The 24152-nt window shown below is 43.5% G+C and overlaps 1 protein-coding gene across 1 annotated transcript; it reads right to left on the bottom strand.

Annotated features, from left to right (window-relative positions):
• Nucleotides 1-19157: 19157 nt before the first annotated feature.
• On the bottom strand, nucleotides 19158-20036 carry LOC126101395 (uncharacterized). The gene is made up of 2 exons (XM_049912059.1): nucleotides 19400-20036; nucleotides 19158-19288 (listed from the first exon to the last, which is right to left on the bottom strand). Exons 1-2 carry the CDS (start codon nucleotides 20034-20036, stop codon nucleotides 19158-19160), a joined length of 768 nt encoding a protein of 255 aa, XP_049768016.1.
• Between the last annotated feature and the right edge of the window lie 4116 nt (nucleotides 20037-24152).

Below are 24152 nucleotides of genomic sequence, written 5' to 3'. Positions count from 1 at the left end.
GCGTGATGGTGTGTTGTGCCATTGGTTACACGTCTCGGTCACCTCTTGTTCGCATTGACGGCACTTTGAATAGTGGACGTTACATTTCAGATGTGTTACGACCCGTGGCTCTACCCTTCAAATGGTGTAAATGGCTCTGAGCTCTATGTCACTTAACTTCTGAGGTCATCAGTTGCCTAGAACTTAGAACTAATTAAACCTAACTAACCTAAGGACATCACACACATCCATGCCCGAGGCAGGATTCGAACCTGCGACCGTAGCGGTCGCTCGGCTCCAGACTGTAGCGCCTAGGACCGCAAGGCCACTCCGACCGGCGCTCTACCCTTCATTCGATCTCTGCGAAACCCTACATTTCAGCAGGATACTGCACGACCACATGTTGCAGGTCCTGTAGGGGCTTTCTGAATACAGAAAATGTTCGACTGCTGCCCTGGCCAGCACGTTCTCCAGATCTCTCACCAATTGAAAATGTCTGGTCAATGGTGGCCGAGCAACTGGCTCGTCACAATACGCCAGTCACTACTCATGATGAACTGTGGTATCGTGTTGAAGCTGCGCGGGTAGCTGACCTGTACACGTCATCCAAGCGCTGTTTGACTCAATGCCCATGCGTATCAAGGCCGTTATTACGGTGGTTGTTCTGGGTACTGATTTCTCAGGATCTATGCATCCAAATTGCGTGAAAATGTAATCACATGTCAGTGCTAGTAATATTTGTCCAATGAATACCCGTTTATCATCTGCATTTCTTCTTTGTGTAGCAATTCTAATGGCCAGTAGTGTACTTGGCGGTGTCAAAAATTTAAGGTTCTAAGTCAATGTAGTCAAAAGATACATTTGTGTCTGTTACAAATTTTGTTACTCGCAAACTCGATCATCAAAACCGTTGACCTAAAACCATAAAATCTAGCAAGAAACAGGACTGAACTGATCAAATAAAGGAAAAAAATTCAAAAATTGTTATTTTGTAATTATATCACGTAACAATATTTTTTCCTATTTGTTGTCCGTCTGCTAGTCTGCCCGATAGTTAAGACCCCTTTTTTTCAGAGGTATCAAGTCGAAATTTTTTCACATATTAAGGTCTGCGACCCCTTGGCAGCAGCTTCTAAGTCAAAGCAATCACAAGACTCAGCCATATATGCACATATTTTGGTACGTGCAAGCACACTCATAAGAACCTTTAGATGTAGGAAGGTGTTGCCTACATACGTTCCGTCCTGGTGGTCTAGCGATAAAGCCGCGGGCCTGCAAATTGAGAGGTCTCGGGATCGAAAATCTCGGTTGGATCACGGGTTTTTCACTCTTCATTTTAACCCAGCCATCAACTCTCAACGTCTTGGGGAGTCTCCATAAACATGCTAATCGGATTCCACGTTAAACCGTAAGTCCAACAGATAGATTTGGTTGGTTGGTTTGTGGGAGTTGAAGGGACCAGACTACAAAGGCCATCGGTCGCTAGAAAGTTGGACCAGTTCATTGAGCCACACGAAGTTATCATTGTCCTCAGAGCGCAATCGCATTTGTGAGGTGTTTTGGAATAACAACTGGGTTTAATGGATCTTCGCGGAATTCATCGTTGACAGAAGTACAGGAAACGATATGAGAATAGTTGTTGAATTAGGCTATAACAGAAGTCGTAATAAATCATCCAACGAAATGCAAAATTTTCATTTTTCCACAACAATGTTTATTTAAACACTTTTAGTTAACGAACTACTCCGGCAACTCCACTACGCCCTTGTTGAGATGGGGGATGGGCTGTCAGCAGTTAAAATTAGCCGCTATCTAGCCAAACGATTTTGTAAATTTTAGATATACTAAAATTTTTATGTGGTGTTAAAAATGGATTTTCTCATAAAATAAAATCTAGGTGGCAAGTTGTGTTGGTTAATAGATAAAAACTGTTGATTGTCTAAGACATTTACACAGGTGAGTGAAGTGATGAGTTATGTAGCTTGCCATCGGTAGGGTACCATGGGATTTGTAAGTTTTGGGTGATGTCTAGGATGGATTTTAAGTGGGTGGATATTTGTTCGAGGAATTTAGTAGGGTGACAAGGGATGAGGTTCCGAACCAGGCCTTAGGATGTGGATCGAGGGGAGTGGTGATGATGAGGAGTTTGCGTTTCGCTAGATCTGGTAGGACGGGTTTCATGGTCGGGTAGGCTCTATTCACATGGCGATACTTAGATCTCCGAGCGACTGAGATACTCTGCGACCAAGAGACCCGACATGTGTAATTAGGTGGGGTCGTTCAGACGGGGATACTACAGTAGTGGCGTTCCAGAGTCGCGGCGACTTGGGCATTATGCGACCCGACGTGCTGGTCGCCGAGTCTACCAGTCTCTCAAGTTGCATTCGTACCGCTGAGTTGCGCAATGTGAGAACAGATGTTTAATTTGAAATTCGTAGGAGAAGTGGAGAAATATCCGGAACTATAAATTTACAAATTGAAAGAGTATTCAAGGAAGGAGGTGACAGAGAGAGCATGGCACGATCTAGCCAAGGAGCTCGATTATTAGATAAGTTCATTAACAGTAATTAAAGTTTTTAACATAAAATAAATACGCTCCACTAAAAAAACTAATCAACGATTAATAAGCACCCACTATACAATAAATGTAATAAATACGCAACTAAAATGGTTTTAATAACGTATTAATACGTAAATAAAAACTTAACAGAAATTTTACGAAAATACACATTACACATAAAAAAATTATAAAGAAAGGCAGTTATAGTAGATCCCGATTATTCTTGATGCAGTACTGTCACTACCACGGGCGGGAAGCACGAGGTGTCAGAAAGTAGTTGGCTAAATAGTCTTTCCTTGGCTGTAATCTGACTGTTGGCGTTGCGGACTTGTTGCATTGTTGATCACCTCAACTGTATTTGATGCCTTCATATTTTCGAATGAAATTATGCAGTATGTACACGGATTTTATTATATCACCACTCTTTCTGTAGTTCGAGAACGAGTAGGACTGTTCAGAACTTGGAACTTGTGTGTCAGCATTTCAAATGCGCATTCGATACATTTTCTTTCTCTAATTAATCTATGATAATAAATTCTCTTCACATTATCAAGTGTGGGTACGGTAGCATTAAGTTGAGTCATAATGGAAACGCTTCATCTCCTACAAAGTACGAGGGTTGCCCAGTAAATAATGCCCCATATTTTTTTTTCTCCAGAAGTATTTATTCCACAACAATCAAATTTACATATGTGAAAGACTGATGTTTTGTCTACTTGCTTTATTTTTCCACATAATCTCCTTCAAGTTCGACGGCCTTTTTCCAGCGAGACACAAGAGCGTGTATTCCCTGCCGGTAAAAATCTGTACTCTGCCTACGGAGCCAGGTTGTCACTTCGTGAATCACTTCTTCGTCATCGGCAAAACGTCTTCCACGAATGAAATTCTTCATTGGCCCAAACAAGTGAAAGTCTGAAGGAGCCAAATCGGGGCTGTAGGGTGGATGGGGTAACACTATCCAACCCAGTTTCGCGATGTGTTCACAAGTCCTCAAACTTGTGTGAGGACGAGCGTTATCATGCTGAATCAAAACATCCTGTGGGTTAACATGACGCCCAAGGCGCCGGAAGCGCTGCTTAAGTTTGTCTAATGTTTTGACATAAGCCTCTGAATTAATGGTACTGCCTTTTGGCATCACATCAATGAGAATTACGCCCTCGCAATCCCAAAACACAGTCATCATGACTTTTCCGGCTGAAGGAACTGTTTTGAATTTTTTCTTCTGTGGAGAATAAGCATGACGCCATTCCATCGATTGTCTTTTTGTTTCGGGCTCAAAATGATGCACCCAAGTTTCATCACCTGTCACAATCCGTGACAAAAAGGCCTCCCCGTCAACGTGAAAGCGTCGCAACAAATCGAAAGAAATGTCTTTTCTTTGGGATTTGTGATCGACAGTAAGACACCGAGGAACCCATCTTGCACACACTTTTGAGTATCCAGGCTGATTGATAATCACATCCACACTTCCTTTGCTTACTGACAACTCCAGTGCCAATTGTCGAGTCGTAATGCGTCGATCCCGTCGAATGAGAACATCAGCCCGCTGCAACATGTCAGGCGTGACAGCCGTGGGAGGCCTTCCCGACCGCGGCAAATCTCGGAGCTCCGCAGCACCGCCCTCTGATGCTTTCACCCTCTGTGCCCAGCGACCAACAGTACTCCTATCGACTGCAGATGTTCCGTAGACTTTGCACAAGCGTTTATGAATATTGCCCACGGTTTCTTCCTCTGCTACGAGAAATTCAATCACTGCACGTTGTTTATGACGGATGTCACCTGCAGACGCCATTTTAGAACATTCCTACACCACCGCTCTCTGTCGGAGGAAATTGAAACTTTGCGTACACACGCGGGAAACTTCAAATAACTCGCACCTAAAGTGTCACATTTCTAATATTTTTTATTTCGGAGAAAAAAAATATGGGGCATTATTTACTGGGCAACCCTCGTAATATGGGGAATTATATTCATTTTCATCATCTGGTCTCGAAGGCAACGGCAAGTTTAATCTTTCATTTATAATCCAATGTTTAGTTCCTGAAGCATCAAATGTCCGTCCTACATAGTCAGTTTCAATGCTGATGAATAAACCATCAGCATCACTGCATGCCAACAATACTGTGGAGTGGTATTGTTTATGATTGAAATTGCGTGAACACGCCCCACGTAATTTTTCAATGCGGGTATGTTTCGCGGCCAATGCACCAAAGCAATTAGGCAACTTGTAACCTACATTTTATATTATTCTCTGTGTAAGGATGGACCCACAACTTTCTCCTTCTGTACCAGCAGTAATTACAATACTGTATGATAGTATCATTATCACTAACAGAGTCACAGGACGTTGTGCTACTGGGGTTACGGCTCACAATCAAGCGCGCTACACACATTCTTTGCCCACAACCAACGAAACTGATTTAATTTTCTATTCACACCGCAAGTGACTTGGCAGTACGGGAGACTCGTTCGTGTCTGTGTGAATGTGATCGGCTACTCGAGTCGTCCAGTCTCCCAGTCTCTTGGTTGTTAAGTAGCTGAAGACGTGATTTGAGTATCCCCATGTGAATAGGACCTCAAGAGGAGGTGATTATACTCTCGTTGGGAGAGGTCGCCGAGGGTACGCAGGTCTAGTATTGCGGGAATATGGTGGTACAGGCGCGGCACAGTACCAAGACAGGCGAGCATAGGGAAACTAGAGGATGGTTGGTGTCGAGTTTACAAGAATGTGAAATATTCAGAAGTGTTAAGTATGGAAGAGAAGACTGGGGAATTTTATAAATTGATATAGGATTCACGTAGAGCACTCTTTCAGTTGGCATTCACAAAACGACGGAACTGAAGTGTTCACTGGTATCGCTATGTATAGCCAGCCATACATGAAATCAGTTTCGTTCATCTTTTACACGCACCCACATATAACCTTGGGGTACTTTTTATTATTACTTTTAGCGTCAGAGTTTTCATTCACTTTTTACAAATGTTCACTGTGCCCTCCAACGGCCGAACGACAAACGTATAGTAAAAATGTCTCATACTTTGGGAGCACGTCTAGAATTACTGCATTCACAACGGTTGCCAAGCGACGCCGCTCTTTAGCCAGGGTTCATGGATAGAGAGGCACGTAAATGGAGTCTTTCACAAACTGTCACAAAAGAATACCGCGAGATCACGCGACCTTGGACGCCAGTAATGGAACGGGTCAGTAACGCTGTGCGAGTTCATTGCGGTAATTCTCAGCTGGCACGACGGATAGCCCTTCATGGACTACAGTCCGTTCACAAAGAATGGAACGAGGGCTCCCCCACTGTGGATCGTCAGAAGTCGGTACAAGTTGGTCGACAATGGATCTAGTCATATATTGGGTCCAGACTCTTGTGTTGCAAGTTAATACATCTCGAGAGTGACAAAGTGGTTCTTGGTCCATCACAGGTCCTTTTTTGGAGAAGTGCAAGGGGTACACTTTAGATAGTGGAGCTAGAAAAACAATTGAAAGTTTCGATGAACATTTCAAGCACAAGCGAGAAATACCTGACCACAATATTATGCACTTAGCCCCTTGTGGCCGTTATCGGAAACATATAATGACGTTACAGTAAACATGTACAGCGGTGACTATCAAAAAAGCATCGCACTGTAAATGATTTCATGCGGTTCCGCGTGTTCTCGTGAAATATCACGATAAAAACTCACGATAAGCCGGCCGAAGTGGTCTCACTTCCAGGTGCAGTAATAATGTGATGGACTATTCTAGCGTCAGCACTGCCTGACGTAAGCACGGCTTGTTCCGTCACACCCCTTCCTGTCTTCGGGGAATCTGTGGGCGGAGCTTGCTTCCTTTGCTCCCCAAACCCCCCCTTCCCCCTCCCCCAGGAGTCGTCATCTAGTGAACAAACAATACATGCAAAAAAATGTTAAATGCACTGTGCGCCTTGAACAAGTACATGGGAACGACCTGCGGATTCGCCTTACATAAACAATAAACGTTGAAGCTGCTGGTATCGTCATGGAACAGTTCGAGCTGTAGGAGATACTGTGCCATAATCTCGACGAAAATCACGCTGCACAGTTGTAACTGAATTGCACCTGTTGACTCGGATGACACAAAACACCTGTTCTTCCTTTGTTATAGCCATCTTAATTCGACGTACATTGGGTAATGGACGAGGAAGCGAGAGAGCTAGTTGCATCAACGAGCTCTACTGGCAACCATGTGATCTGGCAACTTAAACCAGCTCTATTGTAAACTTCTAGTTTCTATCAAACTTACTCGATGTTTCTGCCTAAATTCATGTAGAAGAAATAGTCTTTTGAAATCAAATGTTTTTTTAATCATCCCATACAGGGTGATTTTGGTAAATGGGGACAAACTGTAGGAAATTATCTTTGAGAGCATAAGGAGCCTAAAAGGTCAGATGGACATACAGGGGGTGAACAAAAGTAAGGAAATACCAAGAGCACAACACATTACAGTGCCTACTAATATGGTGTAGGAAATTTGTTGGCACTCAAACTAACTTTCAGTTGCCTCGGAACAGATAAATAGAGGTCCTGTGTGGTTTAGAATGGACTCTCAAACTATTCTTACCACAAAATAGTGACAAGTTCACGTAATGATGACGGAGCTCAATAATATTGACATCTGGTGACTATGATGGGCATGGGAGATGCGACAAATGGTCCTCATGCTCACAAAACCAGACTTGGACAATGAGAGCTATGTGAACAGGGGACCTGCCATACTGGAACACAGCATCTCCATTGAGGAACAAACATTGCACCTTGGGGGATGGGTCTCATCAGTAAAGCTGGCCGCTGTGGTCGAGCGGTTCTAGGCACTTCAGTCTGGAACCGCGGTCGCAGGTTCGAATCCTACCCCGGGCATGGGTGTGTGTGATGTCCTTAGGTTAGTTAGGTTTAAGTAGTTAATAGAGGACTGATGACCTCAGATGTTAAGTCCCCTAGGGCTCAGAGCCATCATCAGTCAAAATGGTCTCTCAATCCTTTGAAGTAATCCGTCCTTGAAGAGCAACCATGGGGCCAATGGAATACCACAATATGGTTGCCAAATCGTCACCGAACTTCCGTCATGTTTTATTCTTGGGACATAAAATCAGCCAGAAATACGAAACAGTGTGAAACAAGACTCATCCAGCCAAATGACTTTCTTTTGTTGCTCCATAGTGCGAGTTTTCTGTCTTCTGCACCGCGTATCCTGTTACGGGCATCTGCAACACTGATGAGTGGTTCTGGAACACACAGAGCGCTGTTCTGCCACTTGCAACATATGAGGACATTGCATAGTTGCCATTCGTGGTCAAATACAAGATTGTAACCTGCAATGACCCCAGTATCAGCATCAGGCTTATGGCCTGCAGTAGGGGCGCAAAGTGGGAACAAGGACAATTGGTTAGTGCGGTTTGCATACATACACTGTTGTTTTGACAATTGATTTATGACCCACTGGAGATTCATTTATCAGCCTCTGGGGATAATCTGTCCTTCGCAGAAACTCTCATCCCTCCACTCCTCATGCCCACACCTCCCCTTCCTCGACACCTACCCCTCTTTTTGCTCCCCATCGACGATACAATCACACTTTTGATATCAGATGAATTGACTAATTAATTAAACCGATCAATTCATTAACCCCTTCACCTATGGGATATCCTGCAGCCCTGCCCCTCTCCTCCCCCATCTGGAGACTGGGGGGAAAAGGAATCAGTCTGTGCTGGAGAGGGAGGATCTCACGACAGGAAATTCAAATCAGTGTCAATTCCATAGCAAAGGATATACCGTTTATTTATAGAATTCAATTCACAGGTGTTGGATCTCCCTTTTATTTGGTGGGAAAGCACACTATTCTTTGTTGTTTGGGAAGATGCAGGTATTGTAAAATACATCGAAAAGAAGTAATTAAATAGATCGCTTTTTTCCGATCGAGGAAGGAATCCCATCACAAAACCGATGTCAACATAGCTCGTCGCAAACAACTACACGATTAAAAATCTCTCGATCCCGTCTTTGCATTGACTGCAGGACAGACATGCCAGCCACTCGGTGGATCCCCTGGCAACTCTTTGAGCTCTGAGCGCTGGACTGGGAGGAGCCGGTCACCTGCAGAGGGATGTGTGATACCCGGATGTCGGCTTCCGTTGAAATTTGATTTTTGATTCACTTCCTGTTTTGTTCCCAGACACATTTGTTGCACACCAGGTCAGTGGAAGCAACTGTTCTATATGCTTGCCCTTCATTGCAGATACCAACTGAGCTAGTTCGCAGTGACACAACCAGGGGGCATCCCACTCCCCCTTCCATCCTTCGCCCCCTCCCTCCCCCCCCCCCCTCCCAGAAAAAAATTGGCTGGAAAAGACTCACTATGCGCTGAAGAGGAAGGATCTCATGACACGAAATTCGAATCAGTGTCATTAATATATTGGTGCATATTGTTTATCTAATCAATTTGTGGGAGACAGGGCTCCCCCACTTGGGTAGAGCTCACGTCTGCACCCCCACCGCCGTCTCCCATGATATAATAACTGTAAACAGTGAGGAATGGAATGAAGTGCGATGTAGTAACCGCTGTTTCGGTCTCCTGTGCGTATCTGTCGTCAGAGCGCGGCCACAGAGGTGAAAAGCCACCAAATGTCCTAATTACAGATTTGTTCAAATGTGTGTGAAGTCTTATGGGACTTAACTGCTAAGGTCATCAGTCCCTAAGCTTACACACTACTTAACCTAAATTAACCTAAGGACAAACACACACACCCATGCCCAAGGGAGGACTCGAACCTTCGCCGGGATCAGCCGCACAGTCCATGACTGCAGTGCCTTAGACCGCTCAGCTAATCCCACGCGGCCCTAATTACAGACCACAGTACTAAATACTACCAGTCACAGACCAGATGTCGGCCATATTTGACCTCGCGACCATGAACAAAGCATCAGGTGGCGGCAACTCTTTGATATTGATATCTGAGAAATTCCACTCTCTTTCTCAAGTAGTTACTTCCTGCCCCATCTGTCGTGTACCACAGTAACCCCTCTTTTGTTCTGAATAAAGTAGTGGATACCTAGTAAATCACCAGCTGTGGATGTCTTGGAAATATTCCCTCGCTTTCAGACTGATTGTCTAATTCATTAAATCGATTTGATCGTTGTGGGACAGTTTTTCCTTGCATCCTATAGGTGGATAGTAGGACTGGTATATGTGGTGGGATTCGATCCTGCAACTGTCCGGTTTCCAAATCCTTCTGGATTTTTTTCCTTTGCCTCCTGTAGGTGGATACCAGCAGAGTTATATCGATTGGTAGGAAGTCCATTACGTTGGAGGTAGTTGAGAATCTCAAATTTCAGCTCAATTGTATTTTGTATTCTTAAACAATCTGTGGAGGTCTCCAGAATGAGATTTTCACTCTGCAGCGGAGTGTGCGCTGATATGAAACTTCCTGGCAGATTGAAACTGTGTGTCCGACCGAGACTCGAACTCGGGACCTTTGCCTTCGCGGGCAAGTGCTCTACCATCTGAGCTACCGAAGCACGACTTACGCCCAGTACTTACAGCTTTACTTCTGCCAGTATCTCGTCTCCTACCTTCCAAACTTAACAGAAGTTCTCCTGCGAACCTTGCAGAACTAGTACTCCTGAAAGAAAGGATATAGCGGAGACATGGCTTAGCCACAGCCTGGGGGGATGTTTCCAGAATGAGATTTTCACTCTGCAACGGAGTGTGCGCTGATATGAAACTTCCTGGCAGATTTAAACTGTGTGCCCGACCGAGACTCGAACTCGGGACCTTTGCCTTTCGCGGACAAGTGCTCTACCAACTGAGCTACCGAAGCACGACTCACGCCCGGTACTCACAGCTTTACTTCTGCCAGTACCTCGTCTCCTACCTTCCAAACTTTACAGAAGCTCTCCTGCGAACCTTGCAGAACTAGCACTCCTGAAAGAAAGGATATTGCGGAGACATGGCTTAGCCACAGCCTGGGGGATGTTTCCAGAATGAGATTTTCACTCTGCAGCGGAGTGTGCGCTGATATGAAACTTCCTGGCAGATTAAAACTGTGTGCCCGCGAAAGGCAAAGGTCCCGAGTTCGAGTCTCGGTCGGGCACACAGTTTTAATCTGCCAGGAAGTTTCAATCTGTGGAGGTGTTGGATTGATGTGTGTGCTCACAGTACAACTATTGGAAACAATAAATTGACCAATGAGGAATTTGACATCTCAACTGGAAGTGTGCTATGATGATGATGAGGTCCCATACTCCGAGGAGCATAGGGGACGATGCGGGAGACCTGCACCGACGTACTAGGCAAGGTCCTAGCGGAGGTGGTTTGCCATTGCTTTCCTCCAACCGTAATGAGGATGAACGATGATGATTAAGATGACACAACAACACCCAGTCATCTTCAGTCAGGGAAAATCCCTGACCCCGCCGGGAATCGAACATGGGACCCCGTGCCCGGGAAGCAAGAACGCCACCGCAAGACCACGAGCTGCGGACGGAAGTGTGCTGTATAAAACGATAGCTGAAATTTCAAATTTTGGCATGAATTTTTACTGTCATGGTTGTGGAATTCCCAACTTCCCGACCACAACAGGTCTCCTACGTGTATTTTATATAGCACTATAGACTTGCTAAGTTTGTTCTCTCAGCTACACCAGGATGAAGAAGGAGGAGGAAAGGGTCTACCACGTGACAGAACAGTAACTACAATACAGAGTAGACAGCAATGTACTGAGGAGCGCAAAACTATGATCCTAGTACCTGTCATGTCTAGATCCCTGAGATCGCTGAAAATACTTGTACATATGGCCCACTCACCTCCCAGATGTCCACATGTGGCACACCCATCTCCTGATATAGCCCCAGCTTCAAGACCCAGAGGCCGGAGAAAATTGCCGCCACGACAACAGCCGCAGTCGTGGATGCATGTGTTAGCCAGAGTGCATCACGCTGGCCATGGAGGGCATCTAGCAATGATTGGAGTGATAGGAGTTCAGATATTATCAATAAATCCAGCACAAACGCATGGCCGTGATCAGTATTTAACTGTTCAGTTTTCCACTGAGAATACATGCAATACACGTGATCTTGCAAACAGTCCAACACATACTGAGTATCAGTTCACTATTCAGATATCCAGAACACGCCACTGCTGAGGCTTGTCCCCGCAGCTGCAGATAAGAACTGACTAACTGGCCGGCCAGAACTTTTCTTTATACCCACCACTCGCGACCCCCTTAAGCCAGAAATGTCAATTCGTTCTGGCCACCAGCCGGCCGTTGTGGCCGTGCGGTTCTAGGCTCGTCAGTCTGGATCCGCGTGACCGCTACGGTCGCAGGTTCGAATCCTGCCTCGGGCATGGATGTGTGTGATGTCCTTAGGTTAGTTAGGTTTAAGTAGTTCTAAGTTCTAGGGGACTGATGACCACAGATGTTGAGTCCCATAGTGCTCAGAGCCATTAGAACCATTTCGTTCTGGCCACCTCTGCCACATGCCCAGTATGCCAAATGGCGTCGTCCTAGGAAACCAGCCCCATATTTATCACTGTAATTACAATTAAATATTACGATTGCAGTCCCAATCTGATGACATTTGACAATGAGCATAGTCTTGGAGATACCTCGTCCTGGTGGTTGTGGCTTTGGAAATATTAATATCTATATTCTTCATATGACTGGACATAATTTTCCACATAAAGTTTTCCATCGCCCTTACAGCTATCGGTGCGCTGAAATCGTAATTTCCCATATCAAATCCATATCTTCCTTACAATGGGCCTTGGTCATTTTCTTTGCACACGTTGAAACATTAAAACACTGACCACAGTAACTACACTCCAAAACATATTTTATAAGCCCGCCAATCACAGAGAATCTATCACACATCCCCTACCAAGAATAATACTTCACCAATAATTGAATGCTGGTGGTACCAAACAATACTGAGCGAAAATTCGCGATGGATGATTATGTATCATACGTTTCTCTTTCGAGTGGTACCAGCGTTTCTTAGGAAGAGAGACGTAATGGTCCTATAAGCGACTAGCTGTTAAAAATACAATCGCAATGACTGTATAATGCCACACTGCATAAATAATGGTCTTGGTTCTACAGGCACACACAAGTACCGCTAACAATATCCATCTTAAAAACTATACATGCTTTATAAATCGAGGAATTGTATTGCTTCCAAACGAAGTAGTCTTCCACACAAATACCGCGACATTGAATACAGACAGTGATCGTGGGGATGTGTCTTAATAGGCCAAAAGTGCGGGTGTGTGGTGCTCGTAATAAAATCACCCTTCTCACCGAGCTTGTAATGTGATTCGACTAAGGCACGTGGTATTAAGACAATATTTGCAACTCCTTCGTGCCGCTGCTGGATATTTTCCACGCTAACGAACAGTATTTGTAATGCGTTCTATCTCAATATCATGTAGACAGTTAACAGAGGTTCTGCGACGTATCCACAAGGTTATAGGCGAGAAGGATGATGGTTGATTGAGAACGATCACATACAGTAGATGGTGTGCTATGTGCGCAATCACTTTGAAAATGCATTTCTAGGTTGAAGTCGTAAGAAATGTTGAAAACCCTATTACCAGTACACTGACTTTTAGGATCTATAGTGTTATACTTTCTGGTGGAAATTCTGTCTGCGATTTGGAATCAAGTCTCTCCATTCAACCACACACTTGCGTTGGATCCTATGGAGATATCTTTTAACGATTACAGCCACTTGTGAATGACACTCTCATATCCCGAAATGAGTCAACTTTTTCGAACCTGTCTGCAAGGACCCCAAACAGCAAAACCCCAGCACGGTTTTAAACAGTCTCCTTACATATTGTAACTGTTCTTCAGTCTCTGCCCCAGCCTCCTTGACCTTCTGCAGTTCTGTGGAGATAGAGGGTGAGCTGAGTTAATGTGACAGGACTGTGTTTTGATCACTTGGTGCAAATCGGAACATGTCAACGTAGTTCTGCCAGCCATGTATGGTGTGTAAGGTCAGCGACACATGAAGCTTTCTCGTTCAACACAAGGTAGTAGGAAAGACAGTGCGAGCAGTTATGGTGGTGTTTCTTATCGGAAAAATTAGGAAGACTTTACATCATGTGAGAACTGGACAAAGGACGAGGATTTTGCTACTACATTGCGGTGCATTTCCGAACTACAAACAGCTACTGCAGTCCTAAGTAGATCTGCATCTCTCAAGGTGCATTCATGTCTGTCACCTAAACATTCTCTCCTTCCTCGTTATTTGGAACCATCCAACAGAGAGAAACTACAAACTATAAAAACTTCACTATCATCACCCAGCAGAGAACTGGATGAGATATTACTCTCTCTTGCAATACACCTAAAGCATATACCATCTACATACTGACATCGAGTATGTGTAATGATCCTATTAAACATGCAGGTATTGGCCCATTGGAACAGGTGTCCAGCGATCGAAGTCGCTTGCACAGGCCAGTGTAAAGTTTTGTCACTCGTACTGTAGGAGGACCATATCCCAGAGACTATAAATCACAAGAGAGGGTACATGTATTGTTCTTTCATATGTAGTTTGATACACTGTTTTTCTGCTGTAACACTTCCAAGGAGTGTATGACTACAGCTTCGCCATACATTTTGTTTTTCCACCACAATGTAAGAGGTCTGTGTTAGGTGCTAAACCGATATTAAATTGGCTCTCACACAAAGCTGAACATCGCGTGGTGTTAATTATTCTGCTGCCACAACACACAGGACTGTTGAAAAGACAAAGTGACAAAAATGTGGAGGACATCGCAACATATGAAAACTGGAAGGGTTTGTGGCATTGTGAAGCGTTTCCAAACAGCTGTCTGAAAGTGATGATCTCTACATTTAATCTCATCTTCCACAATGGTGGGGTAGCAGATGTCTTGGTGTTCCGTTTTTTGAAGAGATCCCGAGCATTGATTCCTCATATTAGTAGTGTGTATTGCATTTAGGTATATGGGCGCTGTTACCCTCTCCTAGGTGGCAGTCATACTGACCTCCAAATCTTTGGACACCGTGTCTTTAATTTTTATGACATACAGGACGACGATTATTGAACTATATGAAAAACCCGTAAATTAGCTACAAACTACAGTGTGCACCCACTTTATTCAATATGTAAACGTCTCTACAGATATTCGGATTTAGTTTATGACATGTTCTATACGTCTGCCATCACTGGTGATGATATGGCGCAGATGAATAGCGAAATTCTGCATGATCCACTGAAGTATCGGAACATTGATGCTGCCGATGACCTCCTCAATGGCCGTTTTCAGCTCAGAAATGGTTTTCGAGTTATTGCTGTTCACCTTGTCTTTAATATAGTCCCACAGAAAAGAGTAGCATGTGTTCAGATCTGGGGATTATGGAGCGCAATCGAGGCCCATGTCAGTGGCCTCTGTGCACCCCAAAGCCAGAATGCGGTGCCCGAAGTGTTCCACAGGACATTAACACTCTCCTGCTTCGATGGGATCAAGCTCTGTCTTGCATGAACCACATCTTGTCGAAATCAGGGTCTCTTTAGATAATGGGGATGAAATCATCTTCCAAAATCTTCACGCACCAAATTTGGTGTTCACTGTGCCATCAAGGAATATGACACCGATTATTCTGTGGCTGGACATTGCACACCACACAGTCACCTGTTGAGGGTGAAGAGACTTCGCGATCGCAAAATGCGGATTGTCTTCCAAATGCGCCAATTTTCGGTACTGACAAAACCATCCAGATTCAAGTGGACATCATCACTAAAGCAAACCATATTCACATACTAATCCCCATCATGCCCCACAGCCAACCATGCAGTTTGGAACGAAATTAGAATTATATTAATACCTTGAGCTGTTGACGGGCTTTGATGTATATCAACAGGGACAGGTGAAAATGTGTGCCCTGACTGGGACTCGAACCCGGGATCTCCTGCTTACACGGCAGACGCTCTATCCATCTGAGCCACCGAGGACATAGAGAATAGCGACAATGCAGGGACTATCTCGCGCACGCCTCCCGCGAGACCCACATTCTCACCTTGTATGTTCACACACTACATTCGTAGTGTCCCATCCCAACACACTAAGAGCTTGGGGAATATGTGTGCATCTGCACAGAAGAAGAAGGTCATGACCGGTATTGGCAGAACTATACTCTTATATTGATATGGTGTCTGTCCTTTCTGACATGTCTGGCAGTACCAGCCATGACCTTCTTCTTCTGTGCGGATGCACACATATTCCCCGAACTCTTATGGGACTTGGTAAGAATGTCTTCCATGATTAATGAGTGATTTGGGGTGGGACACTACGAATGCAGTGTGTGGACATACAAGGTGAGAATGTGGGTCTCACGGCAGGCGTGCGCGAGATAGTCCCTGCATTCGCGCTATTCTCTCTGTCCTCGGTGGCTCAGATGGATAGAGCGTCTGCCACGTAAGCAGGAGATCCCGGGTTCGAGTCCCAGTCAGGGCACACATTTTCACCTGTTGCTGTTGATATATATCAACGCCTGTCAACAGATGAAGATATTAATATAATTCTAATTTCATTCTAGACAGCTGTAGGTCATCAACGGTGTATGTTCTTTTATTTTATATACTTCAATAATTGTCATCCTGTAACTGCATTTGAAACAAGGGGGTATTCTGCAGGCCTTGAACCTGTAGAGCACTGATAGTATGCACCGTAAGTTGTCAATACCACCCTTGGAGGAATGGAAAGATTTTCATACACCTAGGTGAGCATGTAAACACCCTTATTCCCCAACATTTTTTGGTCGTATTTTCATCAGGGTTACGTATTTTCCATTAATTTTCGTGTTTTTAGTAGGTTTTACGTAATTTTAAAGCATTTTAATCAATTACTCAATGTGCAAACACCCACTTTCGACGAGCTGTCATGTCAACAAAACATCTCATTGCGTCGATCTTGTGATGCTATTGGCCAGCGACATTGCAGCATGGTTCTCAATATCTGCATTATTGCTAAACCACCTCCTCCATTACTTTGTGTTGGTCATATACATGTGGACATGTCAGAGATTCGAAAGGAGAAGATTCCAAAGGAGATATATTTACTTAAAGGTGGAGACAAAAGACCTCTAATAGTGTAGGTTTCAATGATTGAAAGCACACATGAGAACACACAAGTGAGAATGTTCTGTTCGTACTAGTGTTTTAGCTAGATACTCAAGAGGGCAATAAAGTTATCTGTCATGCTGGCGCACTCACACACAGGTGCTAGGGGATATCTATGTCACTGTCTTTGCTGACTCACTCTGGTGGGGAAGTGTGCCATGTAGGGCAGCGCTGAGAGACGATGGCCTGATGTACCAATTACGAACAAGCTGACACATACTAACAGCAAATGGTACTGGGCAGGTGGCAGCCCAGCTTTACTGAGGAAGGTATCCCAGCCAACAGCAATTGCACTAAAAACTGTTTGTAATAGTATTTTGTCATTTGTGTGAGACAGGGTCATTCATGAGAATGGATAACCCTGAAAGGTGTGTGCGATCAGTATATGTACACATGTCTTGGAGGAAAAACTGCTGAACACTGTAGAATATGATCCCTGTATCAGCACAAGACAGGTGGTGGAAGGTAGATGATCATATGGAACATTCTCCACAACTACCACTATATGTATCACAACATGTGCAGGACTTATTACCTAGGGACTTGCCTCTGTAGGGACTATTTTGTCGCCGGTTCGTTGCACAGACCACCACGGTGCTGGGATTTCTATCATTTGTCATATGCACAGAAGAAGCTACCTTTAAGAGAGGTAGTGTCATTAAACAGAAAACGAATTGTGGGCTACAGAGAATTCCAGAGGTGTGGTGGCAGCGAACCATCAGCACTGGTTCGCCTCTGTTTGTGGGGAGGGACTATTGGCGACTGCTTTGTGAGACCAGCCATCCTGCCACAACTCTCACAGGCGTCACATATCAGCACTTACAGCAGGTGACACTGCCCTCTGTGCTGTAAGACATACCTTTGGTGGGACGAAGGGTAGGGTGGTTACTACATGATAGTCCTTCAGTTCACTTCTGCATTTCCATGCGTAGGCATCTGGGCAACATCTATTGCAGCCGATGGTTCACATGAGGTGGTTCAAACACAGGACCCATCTGTTCGCAAGACGTCACCCCTTTAGATTCCTATCCATGGTGCCACCTGGAAGAAATCGTGTATACGGAGCCCATTCCGGACGTGCAGACACTGGAACAACGCATTCATGCTGTCTGTGACGATATTGTGTGGCAGGATGGCACACTGAATGCATACATCAGCTTGCTTGTGTATGCATAGAGGTGAGGGGCCACTTTGAACATCTTATATGATGGCGGTCTCATCAGAGCGCATCCCGAATTGTTTTGTACTGTAGGGGCATGACGAATTAATAAATACACTTTAGACTAGATACCATGAATTTATGGCATATGTCTACATCATTTCTTTTGCTCCTTATAGTCTCAGGGATGGTTTCGTGCAGTTTGTCATCATTTAGCAAAACCACCCTGTATAGATGTTTGGATAGAGCATTCATCTTGAAAACTGAATTCTGGTTTGATAAGTATCCTGTTGTTGCACATGTGGGAGATAACCTACAGGGCGCACCAGAAATTAGTATGTATATATGAGTTAATCTATACCGAGAATATTACCTAGTGGTCTGACTCTCAGAAATATTCATCCTGGTGACAAAACTGGTTTATGGACAAACTTTCTTTAGTAGATGACGGTGTGGCACCAATTCAAAACCCTTATAGAAGTTTAAAAACAAAGAGTCCTCTTGCAACTGTTGGGAAAAATTCCCTGGACAAGAGACCTGCAGTAAATCATGATGAAGAGTAAAATTAAATCATTCGTAAATGCAATGCACGATGTAACAAAATGGCATAGCCAAACATTGAGAAGACATTCCCCACAGGCACAAGATGAAAATATATATGAACATTGTCTCTTTCCATATTGGAACTCATTTTCTATGTGTTGCGAATATAGTAATGAAGGCTACTATTAATTTGTCCCAAACATCCACAGTTTTCGTGCTATAGGGTAAATCTTCATAATTTTGTTAGGATTTCTGTATTAATTTAAAGTACATAAAATTATTTTGAAAGCCTACTGAATTACATATGTAAGCCTGCCCTTAAATGCATTACTCAATATGCACAATGTTATGATTAGTTGATCCTACATTCTCTCCCTTATGATTTCATAACTAAGAATTTTGTAGGTTATTTCGTGATACCCCTTGGTAAATTCATGATATTACTTGGGTAATTTCGAGATAATGCATTAATTAAATAATGAAAGCATTGTATTTCCATAAAAGATTTTATTTTGATATTTTACGACATTGAGGCTTATTTATGATAATAATGATAAAGTACTGACGAAGTAATGAGCAAAAACACTGAACTGAATTTACTGATTAAATGAAAGCCTCATTTTGGTCTTTATCAGAAAGGTTTTGACACTTGTTGCACATAAAAACGTCCTCACTCTCTTCAAAAGTATGTTGATACTTGGAATAGTACCACATTAAACAAAAACTACACTGAATCCATAGTGCCCCTCATTTTTTCCTCACATCTTCTAAATAACTGTGGCCACAGGATCCACATTTATTGTCATCCTTCATCCTCTTCTTTGTCACTCCAGAGGTGCTGGGTTGTGGATTTAATGTTTCTTCCTTTCGTGATCTACCTATAAATCAATAAATTTCATTAAAATAACTAAACAACAACTCAAAGAAACAACTGTCAATTCTGTTAATAAAGCACGTGAGATAATATTTTAGAAAATGCATAGGCCTACCTCTGGTTCTTTTGGCAGCTGCTTCTTGAATTTTAGTCAGATATTTTGCCTTGCTATCTGTCTTTCTCCTCTGCTTGCATTTGTTCCCATCATCTGCTAAGACAGGCAGAGTAAAAAGTTCGTTCACCTCTGAATGACTTTCTGAATCATCTAATGCTGGTTCCAGATTGTCTTCTGCAGGTTTGTCTGTCAGCTTTGATGTTGCTATTGCCTCATCAGTCACAGCTGCAGGATTAAATGGATATATCCCAGTCTTCCTAAAAGCTGATATGATGGTCTCAGGACTGAAAGCACTGTAGTAAGCAGGTTTCAACAATTTGTGGAAATCATATCTGTTGGGTCTCAGACCTGTATTCTTGACCATGTAGCTACTTAAAGATTTTTCCCATGATCTTTTAAGTTGCCCATATACCCCTACATCCAACAGTTGCAGATTGTGAGTAGCATGAGAAGGAAATGTCAGAAGATAGATCTGGTTCTTCTTGGTCAGATCAGTGACCACCTCTGAAATATGGGATCCATGGGAATCCATTACTAAGGTTATAGGTCTTGCAGGAGGTATACATTGTATGAAATGATTGAACCATTCCAGAAAAAGTTCTCCATTTATCCACCCTTTTGGTGATAGTTTCACCATGGTGCCAGGAATTACGTCTTTCAGAAGGTCTTCTGACATTTAAACACCCTTAAATATCACCATAGGTGGTATCCAGTGACCACTAGCATTGACACAGGCAAGCAATGTGTGATTTTCACCTCGATCAGCAAACGTTCTGCTGTATACATACATTTTGCCAAGTGCTGTAACGATCTTGGATGCTTTCACCACATATAATAGCACTGTGTCAGCGCAATTCCATACTAGATCTGGACGATCTTGAACTCTTATATCTGTGACTAATGCTTCTAATTTTTGATAAAAGTCAGTAATTAATGACCTATTTCCCATTGAAGACCTATAAGCAGTTATACTTTCCTAACGTGTTTTAAAATCTTTTCACCACCAGTCCCCTGCAGCTTGTTCTTCTTCATTGAAGGGATGTTTCCTACCAGTTGCTGTAGCTAGCTTATATGCCAGTTTTCGAATCTGAATTACAGTCAATCTGAATCTCAATTCCTGCATGGAAAATATGTAATTGTATATTCTTTGTTCCATTTGTACAGGTAGGCCTACACATTCACCTACAGTCCTGCTCCTGCTAAGAAAGTCTTTCAGGGTACACCATGGCACTTCACATTGCTTTGAGGCTTTGTATATTGAGTACTTCTCCTCTTTTACCAACCTTGCTGCTGCAATAATATTTTGGTTGGCATATTTGAGATATTTTGGAGGCATCTAACATGCAGAAGAAAAAAACTGGTTAAGTTCGTGATAGCTTGGTTAATCCGTGATATGTAAATTTAATATATTATCTGCCTTAAAATGAAGTGCTCTATCTATACCACGGGCATGCTACTACAAATAATTAAATATCCGCTTTTAAATATGTTTATTAGCCAGTATTTGCGAAGACTGTCTAGGGTGGCGTAAGATGGCAGTTAAAATGCTAAGATTTTTATTAGCGCAGCTAAGGCTATTACGTCTACACTAACGAACGCAAAAACACAAACTTTAATCAGAAAAATTTATTTATATCACATAAAGAACTGTGCAAAATCATCAAATGTTACCTTGTTAATATGAGGAGTAATCAGCACTTTGAAAACACGCGTGAAAGCGACAGACAACTACCGCCATCGGAAGAAAACAACTCACTGTGCTTCCAAGTCCGCTGGTAGCGCGGCGTGAAATGCTGCTTCACGTAGGGCGCATGTGCTGCTCTCTGTGGGTCAACGACTGCACTTCTAGCGTGGTTGATAAATCCGTGAAGAGGAATCAACAAAGTATCACGAAATAAGCAATGCCACGAACTTACCAAGGTTTACCCTTGTTTATTAACGGTGGTCGTTGCACTCTAACATTCTTAAGAAGTTGTCTGACAGGGCGTATTATAGCGCAAATGTGGCAACACGTTAAGAAATAACTAAAACATTTATTGAGAGTATGTTACAAAATGGTTCTTAACTTTGGTACAGTTTGATGCGTGGCAGCTGATGTTCTAAACCCAACACTGCGATACACTACGATATACTAATAAGTGTACTTTCTCTTGGCAGTATGATATTGTCGCTGTGGTTGAATGTAATTAGGCAGATACTGTTACTGGTTGTAGTTCTCCCTAAATAGCGAGTGTTAGGTCGGAAGATAGCCTTGAGGGTACTGTGCTGAACTGACTGCAGGCGCTCAAGTGAACTGTATGACTGCTGGTTCCTCTAATCGCTGGTGAGGAACATCTGAGTGTCCGTGGCGCGTCGAGTTAGTTGCCTATCCAGCAGAAGAATTTCCATGGCCGCCAGAAGCAGCGTTCCCTATTGGCTACCCACACCACTGGCGGATGTGCACGGTGCCCAGAGACAGCGGTGCAGAAGCAGGAGGAGGACCTTGTGTTTGAGCGCCGTAAGGAGGCTGCTGCGCAGAACTGAGGGACGCAAGACGAGTGGTGGCGGCCTGTCGCGATGTTTCTTGTGTACTTCTTGCTTGCTACACAACAGTACAGCCCTCCACAGCAGATTAATCATGTGAGACTCACAGGAAGAGATGTGAAGCGTACCACGTGATACTCTTTCTTATATACAAGGTGGTCCATTGATCGTGACTGGGCCAAATATCTCACGAAATAAGCGTCAAACGAAAAAACTACGAAACTTGTCTAGCTTGAAGGGGGAAACAAGATGGCGCTATGGTAGGCCCGCTAGATGGCGCTGCCATAGGTCAAACGGATATCAACTGCGTTTTTCTAAACAGGAACCCCCATTTTTTATTACATATTCGTGTAGTACGTAAAGTAATATGAATGTTTTAGTTGGACTACTATTTTCGCTTTGTGATAGATGGCGCTGTAATTGTCACAAACATATGGCTCACACTTTTAGACGAACAGTTGGTAACTGGTAGGTTTTTTAATTAAAATACAGAACGTAGGTACGTTTGAACATTTTATTTCCGATGTTACAATGTGATAGATGTACCTTTGTGAACTTATCATTTCTGAGAACGCATGCTGTTACAGTGTGATTACCTGTAAATACCACATTAATGCAATAAATGCTCAAAATGATGTCTGTCAACCTCAATGCATTTGGCAATACGTGTAACGACATCCCTCTCAACAGCGAGTAGTTCGCCTTCCGTGATGTTCGCACATGCTTTGACAATGACGCATGTTGTCAGGCGTTGTTGGTGGATCACGACAGCAAATATCCTTCAACTTTCCACACAGAAAGAAATCCGGGGACGACCAATCCACCTGTCATGAAATATGCTATTCAATACCGCTTTAACCGCACGCGAGCTATGTGCCGGACGTCCATCATGTTGAAAGTAAATCGCCATTCTGTTATGCAGTGAAACATCTTGTAGTAACATCGGTAGAACATTACGTAGGAAATCAGCATGCATTGCACCACTTAGATTGCCATCGATAAGATGGGGGCCAATTATCCTTCCTCCCATAATGCTGCACCATACATTAACCCGCTGAGTTCGCTGATGTTCCACTTGTCGCAGCCATCGTGGATTTTCCGTTGCCCAATAGTGCATATTATGCCGGTTTACGCTACCGCTGTTGGTGAATGACGCTTCGTCGCTAAATAGAACGCGTGCAAAAAATCTGTCGTCGTCCCGTAATTTCTCTTGTGCCCAGTGGCAGAACTGTACACGACGTTCAAAGTCGTCGCCATGCAATTCCTTGTGCATAGAAATATGGTACGGGTGCAATCGATTTTGATGTAGCATTCTCAACACCGACGTTTTTGAGATTCCCGACTCTCGCGCAATTTGTGTGCTACTGATGTGCGGATTAGCCGCTACAGCAGCTAAAACACCTACTTGAGCATCATCATTTGTTGCAGGTCGTGGTTGACGTTTCATATGTGGCTGAACACTTCCTGTTTCCTTAAATAACTTAACTATCCGGCGAACGGTCCGGACACTTGCATGAGGTCGTCCAGGATACCGAGCAGCATACATAGCACACGCCCGTTGGGCATTTTGATCACAATAACCATACATCAACACGATATCGACCTTTTCCGCAATTGGTAAACGGTCCGTTTTAACACTGGTAATGTATCACGAAGTAAATACCGTCCGCACTGGCGGAATGTTACGTGATACCAAGTACTTATATGTTTGTGACTATTACAGCGCCATCTGTCACAAAGCGAAAAAAGTGGTCCAACTAAAACATTCATATTTCTTTACGTACTAGACGAATATGTAATAAAAAAATGGGGGTTCCTATTTTAAAAATCGCAGTTGATATCCGTTTGACCTGTGGCAGCGCCATCTAGCGGGCCAACCATAGCGCCATCTGGTTTCCCCCTTCAGGCTAAACGAGTTTCGTTTTTGTAGTTTTTTCGTTTGATGCTTATTTCGTGAGATATTTGGCCCGGTCACGATCAATGGACCACCCTGTATATCTTATGTGAAATGTTCACAGTACCCGACGTTGGCAACGATAAATATCAGACAACAAATTAGTCCCCCCCGTCCTCCCCAGAAAGCACCGCCTCTAGCCTTGATAATGGACTCAATATGGCGAGAAATAAAGTCCGCAAGTGTCTTCACGTATGACGCACCCAGCTGAACCCACACGTTGATTAGATCCTGTGAAGCTACCGTATCGCAGGAATCAATATTTCTGATAAGTTT

The sequence above is a fragment of the Schistocerca cancellata genome, chromosome 9 (genome assembly GCF_023864275.1).
Source record: "Schistocerca cancellata isolate TAMUIC-IGC-003103 chromosome 9, iqSchCanc2.1, whole genome shotgun sequence".
NCBI lineage: Eukaryota > Metazoa > Arthropoda > Insecta > Orthoptera > Acrididae > Schistocerca > Schistocerca cancellata.
This window is presented reverse-complemented; position numbering and strand designations above follow the sequence as displayed.